Source organism: Balaenoptera musculus, chromosome 16 (genome assembly GCF_009873245.2).
Source record: "Balaenoptera musculus isolate JJ_BM4_2016_0621 chromosome 16, mBalMus1.pri.v3, whole genome shotgun sequence".
NCBI classification, from domain to species: Eukaryota; Metazoa; Chordata; class Mammalia; order Artiodactyla; family Balaenopteridae; genus Balaenoptera; species Balaenoptera musculus.
Genome location: NC_045800.1, coordinates 14526400 through 14552045, shown reverse-complemented (window position 1 = coordinate 14552045; position 25646 = coordinate 14526400). Strand labels below are relative to the sequence as shown.

At 42.8% G+C, this 25646-nt stretch overlaps 1 protein-coding gene across 2 annotated transcripts in view; it reads right to left on the bottom strand.

Annotated features, from left to right (window-relative positions):
• The window catches only part of GFRA1 (GDNF family receptor alpha 1), a 227726-nt gene that overhangs the window by 159327 nt on the left and 42753 nt on the right, over window positions 1-25646 (bottom strand). The window contains exon 5 of one of the 2 annotated variants that reach the window (XM_036829574.1): window positions 11015-11029. The exons of the other annotated variant lie outside the window; for it this stretch is intronic. Within the exon in view, the coding sequence (XP_036685469.1) occupies window positions 11015-11029 (15 nt within the window). The remainder of the gene's footprint in view (window positions 1-11014; window positions 11030-25646) is intronic. 2 annotated transcript variants of the gene reach the window in all.

The following is a 25646-nucleotide window of genomic DNA, read 5'->3' as shown; positions in this document are numbered from 1 at the left end:
GGAGACAAATCAGTATGTGAAACTCATAGGGTTATTCTGGGGAAGAAGGGAGTTAAAGTATGTGCCTGGCACACTGTACTTAAGTAAGCAAAGGCCATCTTTACCCTCTGCCACCCGACACACAGCACTTTTATCGTGTGCACAGTGCATGCTATTTCTCTGCCCAAAAAGCTACAATGACTTTCTTGTGCTTCCTAGAACAAGTCTAAATTTTGCCGCCTAGATTTTAAAATAACCAAGAAAACCATTGTTCAAGCTATCTAAAATATCAAGCTGGTTTTTTTTATGGATTGGAATTCCATCAACTCAGGGGCATAACTAATTCACTGTAAAGATCAACAACACTGATTGGTCATCCTTAAATAGCCAAAGGAGTAATAGAATGAATAATAAAAAATGGGATAGCTCCGTAACAATACTATGCATGTGATAGACAAAATCTTTTCAATCACACTGGGAGTGTTGGGGGCACAAAAAGACAAAGAAGTTTTTGGCTATGGACAGCCTGTGAAGGCTCCGTAGCTGGTCCCATCCGATCCCAACCTTGAGCCTGGCGGGTTCACTGCCCTCTCGAAATTCCATAAACGCAGCACCATGCTTGTCTTTGTCTCCACCTCCATTCAGACTGTTCTCTCTCCAACCCACCCACCCACAGGCCTAGCCTGGTCCTGCCCACTCAGGCCTTCTACCTCCTTCAAAACCATCTCCAGCTCCACTCTTTCAGCAGTTCTGCCCCTTTCCCAGGGGCCCCCGTCCTCTATGACTTCCTCCAGCACTGGGAAAGGACAGAGCCCACCAGCCCACAGACTGACTGGCTTTTGAGTTTCCAGTGAAGCCGTCAGCATTTGGAGGTAGGAACAGTGTCTGCTAAATATCCTATGTTCCTGCTCATACCTGCACAGACGGGAGCTGGTAAATATCTGCTGATTCATTCTAGGTCCAAATACTGTCCCCTCAAAAAAAAAAGAAAAAAACAGTGGTGAAGGCAAAGAATGGAAAAAGACTTTTGGACTCACGGACAGGAAAATGATTTGTCTTGGCTGTCAACATGACCAGCTGCTACACTGCCAACATCCTGTCTCAACTCTTTATTAAAGAACCTAAACTGTCAAACGTAAAAGAAGTGTGTGTACATGCTCACACATGCACACGCGTACATGTGCGTGCACGTGCGCACACGCACACCAGCGACACACAAAATGCCGCTTCCTCTGAGTATTGTCGTTTCGTTCCACTGTCATTCGTCAAACATCTATTGAACACCTACTCTGTGCCAAGCACTGCATCTGGTGCTAGGAGCTCAAATTAAAAGACACAATTCCTTCTGTCCGGGAGTGGGATGGGGAGGCTTAGACGGATCATTACGACAATGTGAGAGAAGCTCTGACAGAGGCGGGAGGAGGCGATGAGTAACTCCAGAGTGGAAGGACGAATTCCCCACCTGTTGGGATGGGAGTGAGTCAGGATAACCCAGCACAGAAGACTCAGGCTGAGTTTTACAGAGTGAGCAGGGGCATAGCTAGGAGGGGGACTGCGAGGGGAGCTGAAATCTCAACCATTTCCAGGTAAAATGTCATCACAGTGGCTGTAGACACTGTCCTAACAAGACAGCAGAGGACCGCGTGAAAACGAGAGTCTGCTTCTCACACACGCATTGGAATCACCAGCATCAGGCTGAGGACCTACAGCACCCACCCCTGGGCCACCCACCGTGATGGCAGAACCTGGGGACTCTTCTGAGGCCAGGGTGCAGAACAGGACAAGGGTTGCTGAAAAGAGGAGAGAGCATTCCAAATAAAGCAATCAATTGATCCAAAGGTACAGAGGTGTGGACGAGCATTTTTAAGACTTGGAATCAATCGGGTAGAGCCTTCTGGGGATAAACAGGACGAGATGGGGGGGGGGAATGCTAGAAATTAAGGTGAGCATGGCTTGAGGAGGCCTGGCCTAGTGTCTCCTAGAAGAAAGCAGCATGTCAGTGAGTGTCCATATCCAGCCATCACTGTGAGAACACGCTGCCAAACCTACTGTCAAGTATAAAGAACACACTTCTATCAACTGGCAAAATGCTTCCCAAAAGATTGCTTCAGCTAAGATCAAAAAATTTGAATGAATCAACTAGGATTGTTTGTAATGTTCTGTGGCTTCCAGCAAGCCAAGCTCCAAAGACAATGGAAATGGAGTTCCCTAACATCATGGGGTTCCAGAGCCCCCATCCCCTGACTGCTGGGCTAGAGGGGACCAAGTGTACCAGAGGTAGCAGAGGACATGAGCAAATGGGCACCACCTGTCTCCACAGGTGCCCCCATCAGCGGGCCTGATGAATGAACGCGGCTGTCACAGGCAGGCCTCCAAGTCAGAACATCCCCTCTGCCTCGAGGGGAGAGTGTACCAGCCTGGGCATCTGGAAAGGGGCGTCAAAGAGAGAAAGCTGGGGAAAATTGGCAGATGGGTGACAGCCCAAACAAACAACACGCTCAACCTCTCATGCTCCCTCCTGCCTAAGCTGGAAACACTCACAGCCTCATAATCTGTCTCCAGGACAAACTCAGTGACTAAAAGGATGGTCTGTCTTGGACTCCAGTGAGCAGCAATCAATCTAAGGAAGGTGTAGGGAGCTTTAAGCACTCAACAGCTGGGATATTATAAATAGACCAGTTGTTTTACCCCTAGCCTGCCCAGGCTATGGAGGAAGTACAAATGCCTTTGCTCAGAAACAAGGCACTATGCAATCTGCTTGAGATGAGGCAAACCCACTTAGAAGCTTCTGGAGCTAGAACTGGCTGAGAAGTCACAAGAGCAAGCCTAGGTCTGACGTGGAGGCAGAGGAGCTCTGCAATGGACCGAATGTTTGTGTCCTCCCAAAATTCATATGTTGAAATCACATCCCCCAACATGATGCTATTAAGAGGCGAGGGCCTTCGGGAAATGATTGTATCATGAGGGCAGAGCTGTCATGTGGGATTAGTACCCTTATAAAAGAGACCCCAGAGAGATCCTTTCCCTCCTTCTGCCTCATGAGGACACGGAGAAAAGACAGCTTTCTATGGACCACAAAACCAGCCCTTAGCAGATGTGGAAACTCCCAGCACCTTGATCTTAGACTTGAAGGGTCCAGAACCATGAGAAATACATGTTTGCTGTTTGACACCCCGCCCCACCCCCCTGTTTATGGTATTTTGTTATAGCAGCCAGAACTGACTAAGACAGGTACCTAATAAACTCACTCCTCTGCACCTGGGTGGTTCTGTTGGGCCTAGTGAGGGTCAAAGGTCTGTGACCGTGTTTCACCAGGAGTAGAAGAAAGTCCTCCAATGGGAATCAAGACATTGTATTGCAAAACCTGAAGCCAGACTGCCTGCGTTCAAACTCCTGGCTCAGGGGTCACACCTTGGGAGTGGGAAAGTACAGATAAGCAAGGGGAGGAGGCTAAGATGATCTATGAGGTAACGGATAAAAGTTAGAGACACCAGTAAGAACTCACACTTAATATAGATACAACATAGAGAAATAGATATGCATATATACAGGGGTTAGTATACACACACATATTTTTCCTTGCTCTGTCAGCTGAGAGGGCCTAAAAGAAATGACAGCCCAGTAACAACAAGCACACCTCGCACCCAGATGTTGGTTCTAACATCATCCTCCAATGAAAGGAACCAGGGCTCCTTAAGGAAACGACAGTCTAGGACAGAGGTGGGAAATATACAAGACGAACTTGGAGCATCTTACACGATAGTATCAGAAAGTGTTGAAGAAGGGCTCAAAAAATAATTGACAAGGATATATCAAAGGGACACAAGGAACCCACTGAAAGAACTCCTGATGGACAAGGCAAGAAAATAAAATTGGTATTGTTTTATAGCCCAAGGTATAGAATAAATATCATGAGTCCACATGGATCTAAATAAATGATTGAATAAATTAATAAATGAAGGATAAGGGCCAAATCTCCTTTGCAGAAAAGTAACTTACGTAGATACCCTCCCCTCAATGAGACGGAACATAACTCCCCACTCCTTAAGAGTAGGCTATGCATAGATTTCCTTCCAAAGAGTACAGTATGGAAAGGAGGGGGAAAAGTAACTTTGCAGTGGAGAAACTTGACAAACACTACTTCAGCCAAGTGTTAAAGATCAACATCAATAGTCATAGATCACGTTGACAGTAAATGCCTTTGATATGATGTCATGCAAATGGAGCTTTATACCTCTGTGATCTTCCCCAAAACCCATAACCTCAGTCTAATCATGAGAAAAACATCATTCAAATTCCAAGAGAAGGGCATCTACAGTACAGACTCAAAATACCAGGACTCCTCAAAACTGTCAAGGTCATCAAAAACAAGGTAAGTCTTAGAAACTGTCATCACAGCCAAGAAGAGCCTAAGGAGACATGGCAACTAAATGTAATGTGGTGTCCTGGATGGGATCCCAGAAGAGAAAAAGGACATTAGGTAAAAACTAAGGGAATCTGAATAAGCTATGGACTTTAGCTAATAATAATGGATCAATATTGAGTCATTAGTTGTAACAAACGAACCACCCTAATGTAAGATGTTAGGGGAAATGGGATGTGGTGTATATGGGAACTCTCTGTACTACCGTCACGATTTTTCCAAAAATCTAAAACTGTTCTGTAGAATAACGCCTTTCAACTAAAAAAAAAAATCCAGGCTCTACCACTCACAAGTTATATAAACATCACTAGATGGATTCTACTCTGTGCCTCAGTTTTCTCATCTGTACAGTGGGATTATTGGTTATAATACCTACTTCATAAACTATGGGGGCAGATTCAATGAGAAAACGTGTGTAAAGCACCTGCCCCAATGCCTGGAACACGGGAGGTGCACAAATGCTGGCAGCATCATCATCACCCTCATCACCCCAATAAAATAAAATTTAAAAAAGAAAAACTGCTCTTCTTATTAGTGACCATCTCAACAATAAAACTTTTCCCCTTTATTGATCTGGCAATTTTGAAACTCAAGTACCTTGGAGGAGAGGCTCTGAAACTTCACCTGAGACTCATATCCCGGGACTGGAGTGAGGACACTGAATCTGCTACAAGGAAAAGCCCACCCGAGGCCACCTGGCAGGGAACAGGCCACCCGGCACAGCCCACGCAGAATGTGGTAAAGCATCTCCGAGAATGTGATTATTTAAATATGCCTATCATTTTCCTACATCACACACAAACACACAAAGTGAGTCGACATGAAATTAAATGGTAATGTTGTTCAGTTTGTTCTGGAAAGATGGATGCATTTCCTACATGACTTGGATATTCTACTGATTCTGGACAGAATGGGGGATGATATACATACACGGTAAAGATTAGCATACAGGAAGTGTGACCAGGGAACCAACCACTTTCCACCATAAAAATGTTCATGCATTTTTCTCATTTACTAGTTAGTATCATATGACAACTTGGAGTTTTTCCCTGGAAGTGGTAACAATAGATTTAATTTATTCACCCAAATCCCACACTCATAAAGCAAACAATATTTCATAATGTGTAACGTTACCAGGGGGTCCGTAATTCATGGCTAAAGGGTCAGAGCTTTATAACAGATGGGTTTTCCTTTTTTCTTTTTCTTTTAATTAATTAATTAATTAATTTACTTTTGTCTGCATTGGGTCTTTGTTGCCGCGTGCAGGCTTTTTCTAGTTGCGGCGAGGGGGGACTACTCTTTGTTGCGGTGCGCGGGCTTCTCATTGCGGTGGCTTCTCTTGTTGCCGAGCAAAGGCTCTAGGTGTGCAGGCTTCAGTAGTTGCGGCACATGGGCTCAGTAGTTGTGGCTCGTGGGTTTAGAGCGCAGGCTCAGTAGTTGTGGCGCACGGGTTTAGTTGTTCCGTGGAATGTGGGATCTTCCCGGACCAGGGCTCGAACCCGTGTCCCCTGCATTGGCAGGAGGATTCTCAACCACCGAGCCACCAGGGAAGTCCCCAGATGGGTTTTCTGAAGTGGTTGGGGAAACCTAAGATCCAGCCCCAGCAGTTTGACCAATACATTTGAAATATGCAAAAGAGCTTAAGTCAAGCACATTATAAATGGCAGTGGTCCCTGTCACCACAAGCCCACCTCAACAATTAATGGGCTGGGCTGGGCTGCCAGAAAGCCAACTATGATTTATTGTTCTCTTCAGATTAGTAAAAGCAATGCTATCCAGTGTGAATTCCAGTATTAATCCACGTGGGAAAGAACTGATGTTTCCAAATGGCCATGACAGTAGGTTACACTTCTGAAACCACATTTCTTTTCACCTTAATTCTCAGCCACTCGGAAACCTCTGCTTTTACCCAAGTTCTCTGGATAATACTCAAAACCTGCAGCATGGGACATTTTGTACTCTATTAACTCAAATCCACTTAAAACTGATCAAGATAGAGCATCAGCAGAAAGCCACATTGGGTCAGGGATCTCCCCAAGTCTCTCATTTTACAGATGGGAAAACTGAGGCTCCAGGGCAAAGCAGCTGGCCCAAGTTCCTCAATAAAGGCAGCAACACTGCTGTGAGCAAAACTGGGATCTCCTAGGTATATAGCAATATATATACATTAATGATGTATCAGTGTATGTAATCCAGATGATATACACTTCGGTATGTATTGGAGAAAAGTGGCTTTTTAAAATCTGAAGACACATAGAGGAATATTTTAAAGATGCCTTTGATGAGCATAATTTTCCAGCCTTAAGTCATGGCACAAGACTCGACACATGCAGAAAGTGTGGCGCTCAGTGGAGGGCAGCTGGCTGGGAAGGGGGCCATCCGTTCCCACTGCCCAGGGGCACAGAGACCCACTAAGGGAGCAACTAGGGTCTGTGGGCAGGGTCGCATCTCAGCCCGGCCTGAGCCTGCTCAGCACTCAGCCTTGGTCCTGGTTTTAACTTCTCACACATTCTGGTGCATTTTCACAGCAGCCAGTGTGGCGACTTTAAATGTAAATAAGACCAGGTGACTCTTCTGCTTAAAACCCACCACTGACTTCCTTCCTCTGATCCCGAGACTACACGCCTGCCCTCCTCTCCTCGTTCATTTCACACAACTTCCTCTCTCACTCCATCTTCCTTCTGATCCTGGAACACTGGGGTGTTCCTGCCCACCAGGCCACTCCCTTGCAAGTTCCCCAGCTGGTCCCCCAGATTCTCCAATAGCTCGTCTTCCTTGTCATTCTCTGGCCATCCCATCTAAAATGGCCCTCCCAGCCTCTATCGCACCATCCATGATATTTTCTTCACTGCTTGTACCCCTCTTGGAATTTGCCTTGTTTGTTAATTTGCACGCTTGGCACTGAATGTTCCCCAAGCTAGACCGTGAATTCCGAGAGCACAGGGGTCTTTGCCGTCTCGGTCACTCCTTTATCCTCAAGGCCTAGAAAGTGCCTGGCACACGGTTACTGGTTACAAAATAAACGAGCGCACTATGTTTGAAAGGTATCAAAAACTACTTGAGCTGGAAGAAACATTTCTCTAATAGCAAGATCCCAGCCCCGGGTGAGCACCGAGGAGGAGGGAAGGTTATGCCTCTTGGGCACAGAGGAGTCTATAAGGGACTTCAGTTCACTGAGCAGAGAATCAACTCAATGGTGAAATCTTTACACGGTGCTCTCTGATGCTCTCAAATGCCCAGCTGAGAGGTCGTGTTCTCATTTCCAAGCCACTCTCTTGGTTTCTGTTCGATTTCAGAATCAAGGCTAAGCCTATGGATGAGCATTCAAAGGTGCTTCAGTAACTTCAAATGAGCTGTGTGTGTGTGTGTGTGTGTGTGTGTGTATGTGTGTGTGTCTGTGTTTGTGGTCTTGACTTCATTATTAAACAATCGGTATAAAAGTGCTCTAAAACTCAAGATTCTAGACACGTGTGCACGTATAGCATTTCCAATTGCATTTGATGTGGTGAAGAGCAATTCTGTGGCTCTTCAGAATTCCTGAGAGCCATCCAATGGCTCATGAGCTCTGCGGATAACAGAAAATGTGGGTCAATTAAGCCTCCTTGAAAACGTGGCCCTGTATCTCATACATACAGAAGGCCCAGCTGTGGGCCCACGGGTCCTTGACAGTCCTCATGCCCTGTGGTCTAACAGCCACAGCAAGTGGCATTTACAGATGAAAGACCCTAGATGAGCTTGAAAACGGCACAGGGTAGAAATCCACTCCCACGTGCACACACCACAGATACAGCAGAGAAAGGCCCGGCAGTAGCTGCTGCGCTGTCACCTGCTGTAACAAGATTGATTTGTAGGGAAGTTAAAGATAATGCAATCCAGAGGAAAGAACTTCGGTTTCCTCTGAGAATGTCTGATGTTGTCAACTTGCAAGCCTGCTTCCCTCTTCTGCCCGCCCCGGTGCACGGCAGCCCAAGTATGCAGGGACTCCTCTGGGCAAAGAGGCCTCACTCCCTCACCGCCAGAAGTACACATTTGCAAAGCAGTATCCCCAGGCTGCCCGTGAGTCCCTGCGCAAGCCAAAGCCAGCAGGGCCTGGGTGCCCACAGCGTGGTCAGTCCAGAGCCACTCAGAGCTGTCCTGTGTGGATGGGCTGCAGAACCAACCCTGTGGCTTCTGTTCATCTGAAGTCACACAGCTTTCTACTGTTTATTTCTAGCACAATTCACGGCCCCTCTGTTTCAAGTTAACGGCACAATTCTGGAACAAGAGTTCAACCCCAGAAGATACTGTGCAGTCATGTTTCAGATTCTGTCTGTAAGACACAACACCTTTGTTTTGGTCTGATGTTACTGTCACTGGCACCTTTTTTTTTTTTAACATCTTTATTGGAGTATAATTGCTTTACAGTGTTGTGTTAGTTTCTGCTGTGTAACAAAGTGAATCAGCTATATGCATACGTATATCCCCATATCCCCTCCCTCTTGCGTCTCCCTCCCACCCTCCCTATCCCACCCCTCTAGGTGGTCACAAAGCACCGAGCTGATCTCCCTGTGCTATGCAGCTGCTTCCCACTAGCTATCTATTTTACATTTGGTAGTGTATATATGTCCGTGTTACTCTCTCACTTCATCCCAGCTTACCCTTCCCCCTCCCTGTGTCCTCAAGTCCATTCTCTACATCTGCACTGGCACATTTTTACTGTCACATTTTACTGAGCATTCATTTCACAGGCAGAATGGCCAGAAGCAAAGGTAAGGAGGGGGTACCAGCTGGCGGTTCTTTGCCATCATTTTAGAAAATGTCTCTCTCCGTACGAAATGGTCCTGCAAGGCCAGAGCCATGTAAATAATTCACAAAAGCAAGTTCAGTTCTCCCCATCTGAAATCCTAGTAATATCTTATGAGGGAGCTGCTGCCCGCCATCTCGCAGGGCCACGGGTAGCTAGCAGCTTCCGTCTCTGGAAGATGCTATTCAGTCTCGATAGTCTGTGATTTGCAGATGATTATAACTTTTGCTCTGCATATCATTTTTCCTGACAGGCAAATCCCAGCAATAGAATGGCATGACTGATTAAAAAGGAGGCAAACTTGACATAACCAGTCTGATAAGCCATTTTTTATACCGACTACAACAACCGTGAACGCTCACAGTTGTGGGTAGAAAAGCCAGATTTGATACCAACCTTTTCTCTCCCCATCCTCCAGGGGCCTCGGCACACGTGCTCCAGCAAGACTTTCCTAACTCGAGCATTTTATGTCTCAAAAGGAGAAATGCAATTCAGTGTTGGGGGTAGGGGCGCTTGCTCTCTAGTTCACTGAAAAAAATTGCCCTCCCAGAGCATCCCACTGAACCCCCAATCTGTCAAGGAAGAAAACGCACTGCAGCCAGTGCCCTGACAGCGGCACATGCATTACACCCCCAGTCGTGGCACCTTCTCAATTTTGCTTATGGCTTCGTCTCTAGCCAAATGGAACTTATTACTTTCGGCTTGTTGGGATTTATGAATTATTTATAAAAGTAGGTCTATGACTCCAGACTCTTAAAAGACAACACAAGTCCCCTCATTGTTACCCACAACTGCGCTTCTATCAGAGAGAGCAGACCGACTTTCTCCATAACATGCTGCATGTTTAGGATGAAAACAATCGTTGTGAAAATATCCAGCCTGTAAGATTTCTTTGGAAGCTATCTATGGGATGCCTGGATGTATTTTTAAACCGGTCTCTTTTATTCTAAGCCAGCCTGGGATTCAAGAAAGATGTGGCGGACGTGGGCGACAAGCGTATTTCCCAACTTGAATATAAACAGGCAGGTCCTGCCACTTTCTCCTGGTGGTTTCAGGCTGCCATAAAGAAAGGGAAAGAGGCAGTTGCCCCTGAATGTGTATCTAGCAGGTTCAATAAGACCATGTCTGTGAGTCTCCCAGAGCACAGTGGCTGTGTATCCTGAGTGGGGACTAAAACACGTACTGGAAGACACAGTCTAGGTTACACTTTCCCTCTCCAGCTCCCCCAAGCATGTGAACGTGGCTGGCAAAACACATAAGACAGTGCACACCCTCGCCAGGCTCTTCTCAGTCACTGGACCAATTGGAGGGGTTGTGAGGCGTCCCTGGGTTGAAGAGCAGAAAGTGACCAGCCAGCCATGGTCTGGCCCACACCTCCAGGTCAGCGACACTTTTGCTTGACAAAGCAACCCCCAGGTGGAGGTGGCGTATGCGGCCTTGACCAAGCTGCAGCTGGCCTTGATGCAGGGGCCTCCACCCAATCCCCTCCAGAGACACTAGATCCCACCAGTCTCACAAGCCCCACAGCAGCCCTGCCCTTGGATAGGCGCCCGGCCATGAACCCCTCCCCAGTGTCTCTGCCCCAACTGTCCAGCCCCGACCCTGCTCCCAAGCAAGGTCCAGAGGAAGAAGCAGAGGCTGGACAGTGGAGGCCCAGGAATGCTGATGGCACTCCAGGCCACCTCAGGCCATCATCCTCGTGGTACCTCCGAAAGCTCCCATGATACGTCCACAGAAGAATGTAAAGCCCCATAACCCTCTGCACGCAGGTGATACTCTCCCAAAAGAGCACAAGCAATGGAAAAGCAGGCAGGAGACAGAGAGCTTACCTTGCTGGAAAACATCTGCCAGGAGGAAGGAAAAACAGAGGCGGAGAGAGGGAGAGAGAAAGGAGAAAAAAAAATTAATAATAATGTTGAAAATGACAGTGATGATCATCATAGCTAACATACACTGACTATGCTAAACACTCTTGGTACAATATTTCCTCCACTCAGAGGCAGTGGTTAAAAGCTTGAGCTCTGGAAGGGAACTACCTGGGTTTAAATTCTGGCCGCATGCTTACTAACTCTGTGGCTTACAGTTCCCTAAACCACAAATAGATTTGTACTGGAAAGATTAAACAAATGATGTCCCATGTTTTAAAGGTTTAGATCGGTGCCCGGGACATAGTAAACATACAAAAGTTGCCAGTTATTATTCATGTTAATATTATTATTTTCACAACAATGCTATCAAGCAAGTTGTAATATTATCCTCACTTTATAGATAGGGAAACTGAGCTTCTGGAAGGTTAAGTAACTCATCCAAGGCCACAGAGGAATAAGCTCAGGATTGAACCCAAGTCTGTCTGATTCCAAAAACCATCTTCTTACCCCCTACTAAGCTGCCTGGCTGGTTTATAAATAACAACAAAAGCAACAAAGGCACACAACAGGATAAACAGAGGAAGGGCCTATGAATAAAGTTCCATATTTAAATCATAATAAGCACATTTGTATGAATTCTCCAAATTTTACCTCACAACTAATTAACACTATGTCTTCATATTAAATCCTAGGTCAAAATCTGTTAAAAGGTGAAAAAATATTAATTCATCTTTTTCAATAAATATTTGAGAAGCTACCATATGCCAAGCACTAGGTCTGGCACCAGGAAACATGCATATTAGCAAAAAGCATAAACAAATAAGCAGTGGCTAACACCTGCCAAGGGTAACCGCTAGCATGACTTAAAACGCTTCACATTTGTTCTGCCTGTTTTTGAGCTTTATATAAATGGACTGAATTTGTTCTGTCTGCCTTCTTTGCTCCACAGTGATTATGGGAGTCACCCATGCTGTAGCATGTAGTAGGTCATTCATTCTCAATGCTGGATAGTATTCCACCACATGATTTTATCATAATTTATTTCTCCATCCTAATGTGGATGGATATTTGGACTGTTTTCAGTGTTGAGCAATTAGGAATTGTAATATTTTGTCCATATCTTTTGGTGAACATATGTGCATATGCAAGGTACTTTTTGACATCAGGCTCACCCTGCTTCTACCGACTTTCAATCACCCCAAAAGTATTCTTATCTCCTCCTACTTTCTCATCCAGTAACTTAAAGATGGAAGAAAGCACTGGCAAGAATACAGACAGCACCACCCAGATGTGAGCCAGTTCCTGCCCTGCTCATGGGGTTGTAAATAGGCATAAAACTTCTACAGGATAGTTTGACAGTATGTATGGAAATGTTAAATATACGTCCTTACCCTAACAATACCACTGCTAGGAATTTCATTTAATGAAATACCTAAAGGTCTTCAAATACCTAAAGTCTACAAAGATGTTCATTACAGCATTGTGTATAATGGACAAACAACAGAGATTGCCTATTTGTTTGTCTACAGAGAATCAAACCAAAAATAATATATTCCATACAATGGATTATGGTTCAACCACTGAAAATGGTTAAAGATTTTTATTATTTTTGAGTGAAGAAATCAGACATGGAACATGTATCCTGAACCCATGTATGTGCATGTATGAACATGCCTCACATTCATAATCTGAATTTAAAACTTATCTGCATCTTAAAAACTAAATGAGAATTATATCATCAACATCTAAATTTGCTGTCAGTCTTCAGCTAAAACATCAGTTCCTACAAGGTCACAAAGAGCCAAGGGGCCACAAATGGTGTGGATGAAACATGTAGTTGGTGGGTTAAACAGACTCAAAGGAAAACACCAGTGAGAGCAGTTTTCATTCCACTGGTGCGCACGTGACCCCCATGAGGGGTGTCATTCACATGCAATACACATGCTCCCCAAGGCATACCCAGGCCGATGGCCGTGGGACAGATAAGACAGATGCAGGCTCACAACTCACAAGGGAATTGGCTAAATCACCACCCTTTCTCTCACACTCAGGAAAGCCAGTTGGTATGTAAATGGGCAATACTGGTGTCATTATGGGAAAACTTTAACCCTGCTTTAATTTATATATGCTATACATTATTCTCTAACCTCAGTAATTCATCACCGGCGTAAGTTCTGACGCAGCAGTGTGTAGAATGCCACTCAGCTCCCATGCCCTGACTGTCCAGAGACTGTGAAAAGGACCGTGTGCAGCTCCCTAAATATACCATGATCACGCGCATCTGCTGCCTGCAACGCACGGTCTGAACCACCCACCCTCTAACCAGCTCGCACACCTGGAGGAGCCCTCCTCCTCCGCCTTCAAATGTCACTGCCACCGTGAAGTTTCTCGGAGCCTATCCCCACGAGAGGAAAGTCACTCTTTCCGCCTCTGTGCTCCCAGAGTAACCTGTGCATGTTGCAATTATACGTCATATTATAATTAGTTATTTATGTAGACCACAAGCTCCTGAGAACAAGAGCTATGTGTCTTGATCCCCTTCGTGAATCCTAACTGCCTGGCATGGTGTGCTCCCACGCGGGAGGGAAGGACAGAGGGGCTGGTCTGTCTCAACACACATTTGGTCCAACTCCCTCATTTTATGGATGAGGAAACTGAGCCCCAGAGAAGTAAGAGATTTTTCCCCAGGTCACACATGGCGTCTGTTAAAGGCTGAGCCGGGACTACATGAGATTCATTTAACCTTAATGAAGCACAAAAGCTCATCCTTATTATTAGCAAAGTACAAATTAGAGATTTATCATTCTCCTCTAATGAATACAGACAAAAATTTCCAACATTGAAAACATCAATGAAATGAGATTAGTCTTTCAGATACGGATCTAGTCTCGACATCCACCCAGAATCCTCACCCTCCTCTCCATGGCTTTTGACAGGGAGCACTTCCTTTGAAACTCAGTACTGATTTGAGTCCCTGGAAAGTATCAGTGGGCAGGGAGGGAGGAAATTCAGGCAGGGATTCAGGAATAAGAGACCTTATTCCTTCCAATTCCACTGCCTATATCATGGTTTAGCAGACAAATCTGCATAGAGTACTATTCATATCTTCTATTCCAGAAAACTCTCCTGATTTTCATATAAGCTATTTTAGATTTTTTAAAAACCCTTTTTCAGCTTCATTTACATTTTGCACCTTTTTATTCAAATGTAAATTTTAATAAACACTAGTATAAATATTACAACAATTTTGCACATGAGTTGTCTTGTAATTTACACTCTAAATTTATGTCTTTTGTAGTCTATGGCATAAATCATTCCATTCTTAGCATTATTTAGCTCTTTGCTCTGAATTATAACTGCTTGGGTACCTTCCTTAAAATTTCACTTTTCCACACTGAAACAGCCATCCAGGCTCGCGCTCAAATGATTCATGGACAGAAGAATGGAAAATAAGTGAGAAGAAGGCAGATTCTGTGCTGTTTTACCCCCCACCCCGCCCCAAACTGTAGACCTCAGAGGACATTAGCCATAGAAATACTCTCATCATCTTCTATTCTGGTGTACACAGCCACGACCCCCAGCTCCCAACTCACAGGGTCTAGTCACTTATAAAAATCAAATGGCGTCAAATTTGAGTGCAATCATCTCCTTCCGCTCTAACCAACCACTAAGAATTATTTGGGAGTCAATCACTTATAATCTCTGAACTTGAACTGACCTGGAGATATTTAATACCACGGTGTTGGGAAGGTTAAGTTAGATGATTCACACAAACATTTCCCCATCCCCCCATCCAGTGTTATGGAGAATCACTCTGAGAGTAATAAGACTCAGCACCGTCTTCTCTGCTCTCCCAGAAATCAGAAATCACAGAAGTAAGGAGTTCGGAGTTGCCAGCGCCCAGCCAAGCCTCAGTCTGGTTGAGCCCAAAGGACACCAGGGACACTTGTGCAGAGGAAATGAACTCCTTCAGACAAAGCTCTGCTCATACTCACTTCCCAAGGGAAAAAACCTCAACCCCAATCATTCAAATAAACAAAGAAAGCCTGTTCTCCAGCCCCACACCCACCCCCTGGAGCCATTCTGGTCCTATGTATAGATGAAAGGATATCTATAAATTGGTGATTCAGATGTGGGGAGAAGAAAATAAGAAAGAACGAACTCAGATTTTGCCTTTCTTAGCCTCAATGTCCAATTTCTACTGTTAGGAACGAGCATCAAGGATATTTGCCCACCTCCCCCACAGCTACTGAGAGCTTCACACCCCAGAGATCGTTAATGCACTGAGTCCTCCAGAGACAGAAGCCATAAAAAGACTAGATTATTTATTATTATTAATAAGTTATGGCAATTAGGCTGGGTGATCCCTAAATGTTGCTGATTAAAAACTTTCTTGAGTGCTACTCATCCACATGGCTAGTGTTTACCTCTATTAAAAATGATTTAACCACACTCTGGGTGAACCCCTCTCTTGTGCCTGGGTTAATAATTAGCAGTGCACAGAGCCACGTGGGTTAAGTGAGTTGGCTCTTCTTTATTTATCTATTGCTTTGTTTTATGAGGAGAACTGGATGGCAGTCTTATTGCCCATTCAGTCTGCTAGGAATAATTTACTATTTCAATCCACAGCTCGTAACTATGGTTAGAGAAACCCTCACTATTATTACAATATCACATCTAGCCCACACCCCACAGCATTAAAGATATGCCAAACAGTGAAAGCGTGCATGACTTCCATAAGACTGGGGGAGGTAAAGTTACTAGTCCTCAAACAATGTAATCATACTACTCTCTCAATTTTGCTTTCTTTTCTAGGTTAAATTATATATGAGGGGAGTTTAGTTTCTTGAAAATGCATGCACTTAACTCCCATTTAAGAAGTCTCACCTGGGGAGATAGCTGTCTTGCGAGTCCTCCTGTGGTTTGAGCTACAGAAAGAAAATTCCCTTTCAAGTACAAGTGCTGTTACAGTAAAGCACTGTAAATGTCACTGGGACCCAACTAACCAGGGACAAGAGAAAGGATGTAGGGAGCAGCTGGAATGAACGCTGCTTCCTTGAATGGGGTCAAGTTCACCATTAACCAAAGTCAATTTCAAGATCACCTGAGCTGCCCCTCACCAAATTTCAAAAACCGGCAAGCTCTGTGCATGGCTATGAGGATTTCTAGAATTCAGTCTGTATACTTCTGCACATCTCTGTAAATCAAGTGAATTATTTCTTTTCAAGGTTGAAAAGTGGGGCCCACCAAAGCCTCCCCAGTACTCCAGAGTAGTTCTGCTTCAAATTGAGGAAGTCTAGGTCCAGAAATGGCAGGTGGCCTTCCCAGGGAGGGCAGGGTTCATTCCTTATCTCCCAAATACAGTCCAGTGCCGGGTCACCACATGATTGTGGCCACTGGATCCCAGGACGTAAGATTGGGTCCCAGCCCCTCACCAGGTGGAAACTCGAGGTGAAACTTCTTGTAGCCTATGTTCTCATCTATAAAATGGGATGATACAGATAAGCTCTTACCCTGCCACAGGAATATCATGAGGATCAAGTTAGATAATTTAATCAGTGTGAAGCACATGGACTTTGGAGTCACATAATACCAGGTTCAAATTCTTGTTAGTCCACTGGACAGCCATCTTGGGCAACTATTTAACCTCTTTGAGTCTCAGTTTCTACATTTATAAAATGAGGATAATAAAACTTCTTTCAAAATTCATAAGAACAATCTAGATCATACCTGTAAAGCAGGTAGCACATGTAACTGGTTTATGGTACATGCTCAACAAGTGAGAGTTAATGTTATTATAATAATAAGCAATAGAATAGGGTAGCAAAGAGCTCAGGTCCTGAAGTCAGAGCTGGTCCCATGTCTCGCTGTGTGATCTTAGGCAAATTACTTAACCTCCCCAAGCCTTGCTTTTCTCATCAGCAACACACAGATAATAAGAATAATTAATTTTTGTGCTGTCTCATAAATTGCTATGGAGATTAAATGAGGTAGAGCATATAAGACTGCACAATAACTAGTATTCAGAAAAACTTCTATAAATTGTAGCATTATTAGTCAACAAACATTTATCGATTGCCTACTATTTGAAAATATCACCAACTGTGACTTGTATAGGACTGTAAAATATCATAAGAGGAAAATCCATTAAAATTAAATGATTGTCTTAATTCCTTCTTGTCATCATGTAGCTACATGCCATTAAGAAACTCTAAAGCAATGATCAAACATTATTTTATGAATGAATGATTTTTAATCTTTAAACTCAGAGGTCCAATGAAATCCTATCTCCAAACACCAAAGATCTAAGGGGTTGTGATTAGCACCCAGATGTTCCAGAAACCCAGAGCCCAGCCTTCATTTTGGGCACCACGCACCTCTCTGACATTGCCTGTCTCCTCTGGCCCTGTCGTTATTTCTCAAGGCCACCACATAAGGGGCTCACCCATCCCTGCCCTGGGGTGTGATGAGTGGAGCCCCAGGGTTTAGAAGAGGTAGGGGCTGCACGGGGCAGCTGACCTGAGAACCACTGTGCTCAGCGCCGTGGGGTGCTACGAAGAACTTGCCTGAGGAAAGGGTTCTGCTGCTGCATTAAGTAAATTAGTGAAAGTCTGAACCCAACAAAACCACTTAAGTGGAACCCCTTCCTGTCCGAGCGCCGATCTGTGCTCTCTTGGAGCACGGCCAGAGTCAAGGGCTCCTCCAGAGCCCCTGCGTGGCTTCAGTGGCACCGTACGGGGACCGTGATTAGTTTCCTGTGTCTCCAAAGCCAGACAGCACGGGCAGCTCAGGCAGCCGCGTGGCTCGTCTCCCCGCCCCTCCTGCTTCCCCCAGGCGCACCCACGCAGCTCCAACTGCACGGTGCCCGGTGCGTCTCGGTTATTAAGGACCAACCGGAAGGCCTCACTCCCCGTCTCCAGCCCTCCGTGCCAAATACCACCGTTCTTTAATGTGGGTCTGTATATCTCTCTCCTTTTTCTTCTCTGTCCCGTTTTGGATGCAGGCCAGGGAAAGTTTTCCTTGCTCCTGGCCTCCCCTCACCTTTTACCATGTTAGAAATGAAGACCGATACTTGGCCTGTCATTGTTGTTCCTCTGAAGGCACATGGCGCTCTGTAAATGTCTTTTATTTGTGAGTAAGAAAAAAGTTTTTAAAGCCCCAAAGTCTCTTCCTGCTCCATTTTCTAGGGAATGTACGACCGACATCAGTCTGAGGCCCTGTGCTTGTGACCCATCAGCTGACAGCGACTTGGGAAGGCAGTGCAAGGCCCATGAGCTAGTAAGTCCCTAACATTTTTACGACCTTCTATCCAGAGTATATCTCATTCCTAGCACAGAAGAACAATGCTCTTAACTACTGAAAGAACATAAAAAAATAGATTTAGGAATAGTACTTTTTATGACTGCATTCTGTATACTGTGAAAGTTATGTTCAAATCTGCTCGTACTTTATGGAGCTGATAAAGTAGAACAGTATGGCTTCCCAGCTAACAGGGTATTTTATATCCATTTAAAATGTTTTCTCTTAAATTGAATTACTTTTTGAGTAATTATAATAAGACTAATCTGGGCTTAATGAATTCATGTACAAATACTTCAGACTGCATTATTAAAACCTCTATGATATGAAACTATATTAAACTCAATCCCTCTAGCAACCAGTGTTTTTCTTTGAAAAGAACAGCATACATGACTTTCTCTGAATTCTTTTAAATCAGCTAACTGAGAAATCATAAGAAGCCACATTAATAGCTCAAACTAAAGAAGAGGTTGACAAACAGTATTGTTCTAATTTCCCTGAACTTATTTAATTGGGCATTCATTAGAAGTCATAGAAAACACTTTTATTAAGCATCCTCATATACAAAGGGCTGAAGAATTGGTTCATCTTCCAGAAGAAATCAGTTAACTATGATTAGCAATGCCATGAAACCACTATGGGTAAAAATACTAAAAGTGAGCCTGTGGATATCAAGTCTTATCTTCTAAAAAGTCTCCAAACTCAATAATCTAAATATCTGGATTCTAGTTCACACTATAGGCAAAGCCACTCATCGTCTCTGGGATTTGGTTCCTCCATCTGCAAAGTAGTTTGCACTAGATGATCTCCAAGGTCCGTTACAATTCTTAAAGATGATGGTTTTAAGTTTAAAATTACACACATTATATCAAATGGGCTTTACTGCACATAGCTTATTTGTCATCTCATCCATGTTAAATTACATTCACAGAAAAAGAATTCATTCCCTACAATTCACATACATCCACAAACATCCATAATACAGCTGGTTATTTCAAATTTATCCCAAGATATTATCTCGATGGTAAAGTATTTTTCCCATTACAGATAAATTATAAACCATCTGAAACCTTTAAGGTTATAGTTCCTTGAATCAGTTTCTATCCAACCCCCCACTCCCGCCCAACATATACTTTCCTAAAGATGCTCTTTCGTCTCCATTTCAAAGTCAACTGATTAGTTTTATCGTATATGTATTCTTCGGGCAGATCTGTGAGATCCTAGTTTTAGTTGGATTGGTTACCCAGTCTCCTAAATTCAAACTAGATATTTACAAATGTCCAGCAGAATAAATCTCTCTTTTCCAGGTGATCATTACCAGTATGGACAACTTTAAAGTAAACATAAAACAATGGCCATCATCATTATTCTGATGGCTTGGCACAAATTACTGTCAGGAGAGCTCCCAGGAGCCAGAGATAATTAAAGTCTGAGTTCGGAGAAGCTGCCCCCGACATCAAGTATTGCTGATGAGAATGATTTGGGAGTAAATATGTTTCAGCAAATTGGCCCAAGTCTTCAAGGAGGAGGTTTGGCCATGTGATACTCATCGGCCTGACCTCAGTTTCAGGAGGTACAGGTTCTGTCCTGGCTCTTCCATAAATCCCCTGTATAAATGGGGACAAGTCATTGAAGCTCTCTAGGTTCCAAAGAAGGTTTGCCTAGAAAATCTCTGCAGTTCTTTCCAGCTCTAAAGTTCTTTAATGAACACAACCAGGATCTTTCATTAGGAACCTCTGCTATACACCTGCACCTCACCTGTATGTCTCCTTGGTGCACGGATACACACTTGTAATTTTCTCTCTCTCTCTCCAACTAAGCTGAAAGCACTATGATTCCAGGGATATTCTGTCCATTGTAGTCCCAAAGTCCAGGGCAGAATATCAGAGCACAGCAGGCACATTTTAACATTAATGATAACTAATACCATACATCAGGCACTATTTTAAGTGTATTACAGACATTGCCTTAATCCTCTCAATCCAAACGCTTAACCACTACACTACACTGTCTCTCAATGAATGCCCAGTTAGTAGGTGTGTGGAAGGATGAATACGCAAACATGCACATTCTTTCCAAAACCCCCCAGAGAGTTAACTTGAGCCATGCCCATAATATTTTTAATATCATAATCCCTATAAATCTAGAACTCCAACCTTCATTACCTGTGAATTTGGGGTCCAATTGCAGAAAACACCTAGATGTGCCTTTACTTTTTAAAAACTTTACAAATTCTCTTTTCTAAAAAAAATGCAACTATCTCAGTAGGTTTATGGCAACCGCTAAGGTAAGGTAGAGCATGGGGAAAGGATGTAGAGCTGGATAAAAAGATGAGAATTCCAAGAAGAGGGTCAGGAAAAGGAGAACAATACAAGGACACATGGCTGAGCTACAAAGATCTGTGCAGCTGCCCCTGATCCAGCTGTCATCCTACTGGAATTCATGGAAAGGAGGGTGTGAGAGGTGGTGGGAAGGAAAGAACCAGGGTGATTGGTAACTCAGTGCAGGCAATACACATGCAGGCTCTGGAGTCAGAGTGCTTGCATTTTGATCCTGGCTCTGCCACTGACAAAGTTAGATGCCCTCTCTAAGTCTGAGCATCTCCATCTGAAACAGTGGAAGTGACAGAGGCTGTTGTGAGGATTAAAGGATATCAAGCGCCTAAAGACTTGACACAGTGTCTGACACATATAAGGTACTTAACGGAAGCAGGTAATTTGGACAGAGACTCGGGAGAAATTCAGTTTCAGGATATCATTAAGATCAATGAAATTCTTTGGCACCCTGGCCACTATATTTGTTGTGATGAATAAAATGTATCTGCATGGATTCTAAAACCGAAAAATCAGACTCCAGTAAAATATCACAAAGTCTACTCCCCATGCCCACCAGCCTCCGGCGTGGAGTAATGCAGCTGGGGGTAAGATATGAGAAAACATCTCTAGCACAGGAGCGCTCATTCTCTCCTAGTCATATGTGTTCTTGGGAAGCAAGATCAATGTTTATTACGTGAACAAACATTCAACCCTAAAAGTATTACCCCACACTCTAGATCACATAAGTGCTAGTATTTTTCAGAGGTAGCTGGGAGCAAGTAATTAAAGGGGAACTATAGATACATCATGAATTTGTCAGAGCACAAGCCTATCTTCTGGAAGACAGTACATTTTTTAAAGTCACCCACTCACAGGCTCAGTAGCTAACCAGCTCCTCTCCTTCCATCGTTCCGCATCCGTCACGGCTGTGCGTGGTAGGACCTCACAGGGGACTGGGCTCTGCTACAGTGAAGCCAGGCATTTCAGAGGGGCAGGGAAGGGAGAATGCTGAGGACACCTTACAAACAACCTTGGTAGTTGTAAGTGTTCATTCTTGTGAAGAAGAGTCAGCAGGCAGTAAACGTGGTTACCACAGACCATACCCCACTGAGCGCCTTTTCAAAGACAGAAGGGGAAGTTCATTTGGTGGTTTAAGATACTTTTAAACCTGTATGATATTATTCACTGGCTCAACACAGTCATGAAATGTCAATGTCATTTTCATGAAGGATTTGTGCAGCTGGCTTGCCCTGAAGAAAGGGATTCCAGCATCTCACAGAGCTTAAGAAATTTTCATATATATATAAAAAATATATATAGTATACTATATATACATATTATATATTACATATATAATATGCACATAATATATAATATGCACATGTAACATAATAAAATGTACACATATACAATAGAATATATATAATATATACATAAATATAATACATAAATAATATATAATATAGTAAAACATCATAGCTGTTATTCTTCAAGTCCAGAGAGCCGGGTTCTAGTTCTAGCTCTGTCCCTAACTGGTTATGGCTAGTGGCTTAGCCTCTCATGGGGAACCTCAGTTTCCTCATCTGTAATTGAGAATAAAGCCTGCCTTAACTATTTCTTCAAGGAAAAAGTAAGACAGTGGATGTGATCACACTAAGAAAAAATAAACTTAAAATTCTTGATACTTTTTTAGTGTCCACTGGAGCTGACACACTATAATGAGCAATTAATGGACCCAAAAGAAGCTAAAATTCAGACTCTACAGTCAAAGAGCTTACAGTGATAAGGAGAGTCAGACACACTCAAGGAAAAGGTACTAAATTCTACACAGAGAGGAAAACAACACAGTGAGGAAAAGAGATATTTCAGGGCTGGGACTCGGAGCAGTCTTCAAGGACCAGGTACAATCTAAGCTAGATCCTGAAGGGCAGTCCTAAACAAAGCCAACATTTATGGAGCCCTCATTTCTAAAGGCTTTTCTTAAAGATTTCACATAATGCTCCCCAAAACTCTATGAAGTAACTATCATTCTCATCCCCATTTTACCAGTCAGGTTAATTTTCCAAAGATCCCACAGGCAACCTGACTGTAGGGCACTTCCTTGCCACCACTCCCCTTAGGACTCAAAAGGTGGAAATGAGAGAAAAAGAAGCAGCAGGATAAATGAGTCAGAAAAAATTCCAGTATTCACAAACTGGAAGACTCAACATTATTAAGATACTGATTCTCCCCAAATTGATCTATAGATTCAACATAATCCCAAGATTAATTCCACCAGACTTCTTGTGGGAAATGATAAGCCAATTCTAAAATTTATAGGAAACATAAGAATCTAGAATAGCCAAAATAATCTTTAAAAAGAAGAGCAAAGTCAGAGGACTGACACCACTTGACTTCAAAACTTATAATAAAGCTATAATCATCAAGATAGAGTGTTGCTGGCATTAGGACAGACAAGTAGATCAATGGAGCAGAACAGAAAGTCTGGAAACAGAACTTCAGTTTTACAATCATTTGATTTTTGACAAAGGAGTCAATGCAATCCAATGGGGAAAGGCAAGTCTCTTCAACAAATGGTACTGGAACATCCATACAGAGAAAAAAAAAATTAGACCCCTACTTCACACCATACACAAAAAATTCACGATAGGTCATAGACCTGTAGATAAATGCTAAAACTATAATGTTTCTAGAAGAAAATAACAAAATACTCTAGTGACTTTGGAATAGGTAAATTTCTTAGACCGTATACTGAAAACAATAGCAATAAAAGAAAAAAAATAAGTTAAACTTCTTTAAAATTAAAAACTCTGCTCATGGGGCTTCCCTGGTGGCGCAGTGGTTGAGAATCTGCCTGCTAACGCAGGGGACACGGGTTCGGGCCCTGGTCTGGGAAGATCCCACATGCCGCAGAGCAGCTAGGCCCGTGAGCCACAAGTACTGAGCCTGCGCGTCTGGAGCCTGTGCTCCGCAACGGGAGAGGCCGCGACAGTGAGAGGCCCGCGCACCGTGATGAAGAGTGGCCCCCGCTTGCCGCAACTAGAGAAAGCCCTCACACAGAAACGAAGACCCAACACAGCCATAAATAAAATAAATAAATTAATTAAAAAAAAAAAAACTCTGCTCAGTAAAGAACATCATTAGGAAAATGAATCAATAAGATATTTTGGGGAGAAAATATTCACAAAATCTATATCTAACAAAGGCCTGGTATCCAGAATATGTAAAGAACTCCTTCAACTCACTAATAGAAAGACAAACAACCCAATATTTAAATGGGGAAAATATCTGAACAGGTACTTCACAAAGGAAGATACACAAGCAACCAATAAGCACATAAAAAAGTGTCCAACATCATTCGTCATAAAGAAAATGCAAATTAAAACCACAATAATATATCACTATACGTTCAACAGGATGGCTAAACTTAAACAGACTCACAACACCAAATGTTGGTGAAGATAAATAGCAGCTAAAACTCTCATTCATTGCTAGGGTTGAAGTAAAATTGAACTACTTTGGGAATAGGTCTAGCAATTTCTTATAAAACTAAAAATACACCTACACCATGATCCTGAAATTCTGCTCCTAAGTATTCACTCTAGAGAAATGAAAACAAATTCCTCAAAAACAACTTGTATGTAAATCTTCTACATAACAGTTAGAAATAGCCCAGATGTCCAACACAGAAGAATGGATAAACAACCATAAGTACAATATATTCATCAAATAGAACACTACTTAACAATATAAAGGAACAGAAACAGTAACAATACACAACATGAATGTCATTAATATTATGCTGAGTGGAAGAGGCATTACATAAAAGTACATACTGTGTGGTTTCACTAATATGAAATTCTAGAACAGGCAAATTAATCTACAGTAAAAAAAAAAAAAAGGCAATACTCCCCAAACTGATATACAGATTCAACAAATCTTATCAAAATTCCAGATTTCTTTGCAGAAATTGGCAAGCTGATCCTAAAATTCATATGAAATCATAAGGGATCTTGAATAGACAAAATAATCTTGAAAAAGAAGGACAAAGTTGGAAGACTCATATTTCCCAACTTCAAAACTTACTACAAAGCTACAGTAATCAAGAAAGTGTGGTATGGTTATAAAGTTTAGGCACATAGGTCAATGGAATAGAATTGAGAGTCCATAAAACGAACCCTTACATTTATGATCAACTGAAGTTTGACAAGACAATTCAATGGGGGAAAAATAATCTTTTCAACTAATAGTGCTGGAACAACTAGATATCTACATGCAAATAATTAAATTGGAACCTTATCTCATACTATATACAAAAATCAACTCAAAACAGATCAAAGAGGTAAAACTATAAAACTCTTAAAAGGAAACACAGGCATAAGTCTTTGTGACTTTGGATTAGGCAATAGTTTCTTAAATATGACATCAAAAGCACAAGCAACAACAACAAAAAAACACAGATAAACAGATAATCTTCAAAATTAAAAGCTTTTGTGCCACAAAGGGCACCATCAAGAAAATGAAAAAACCCACAGAATTAAAGAAAATAATTGCAAATCATGTATTTGATAAGACACTTGTACCTAGACTATATAAAGAAGTATTACAACTGAAAAATAAAAAGACAACCCAACTAAAAAATGGGCAAACAATCTGAATAGACATTTCTCCAAAGAAGATACATAAATGGCCAATAAGCACATGGAAAGATGCTCAACATCACTATGCAACAGGGAGATGCAAATCAAAACCACAGTGAGATAGCATTTCACACCACTAGGATGGCTATAAGCAAAAAGATAATAACTGTTGGCAAAGATCTGGGGAAACTGGAACACTGCTGGTGGGAATGTAAAATGGTGTAGCCATTTTGGAAAACAGTCTGGCAGGTCCTCAAATGGTTAAATAGAGAGTTTACCATGTGATGTGGCCATCCCACTCCCAGGTATTTAACCCCCCAAAAGAAATACATACATCCA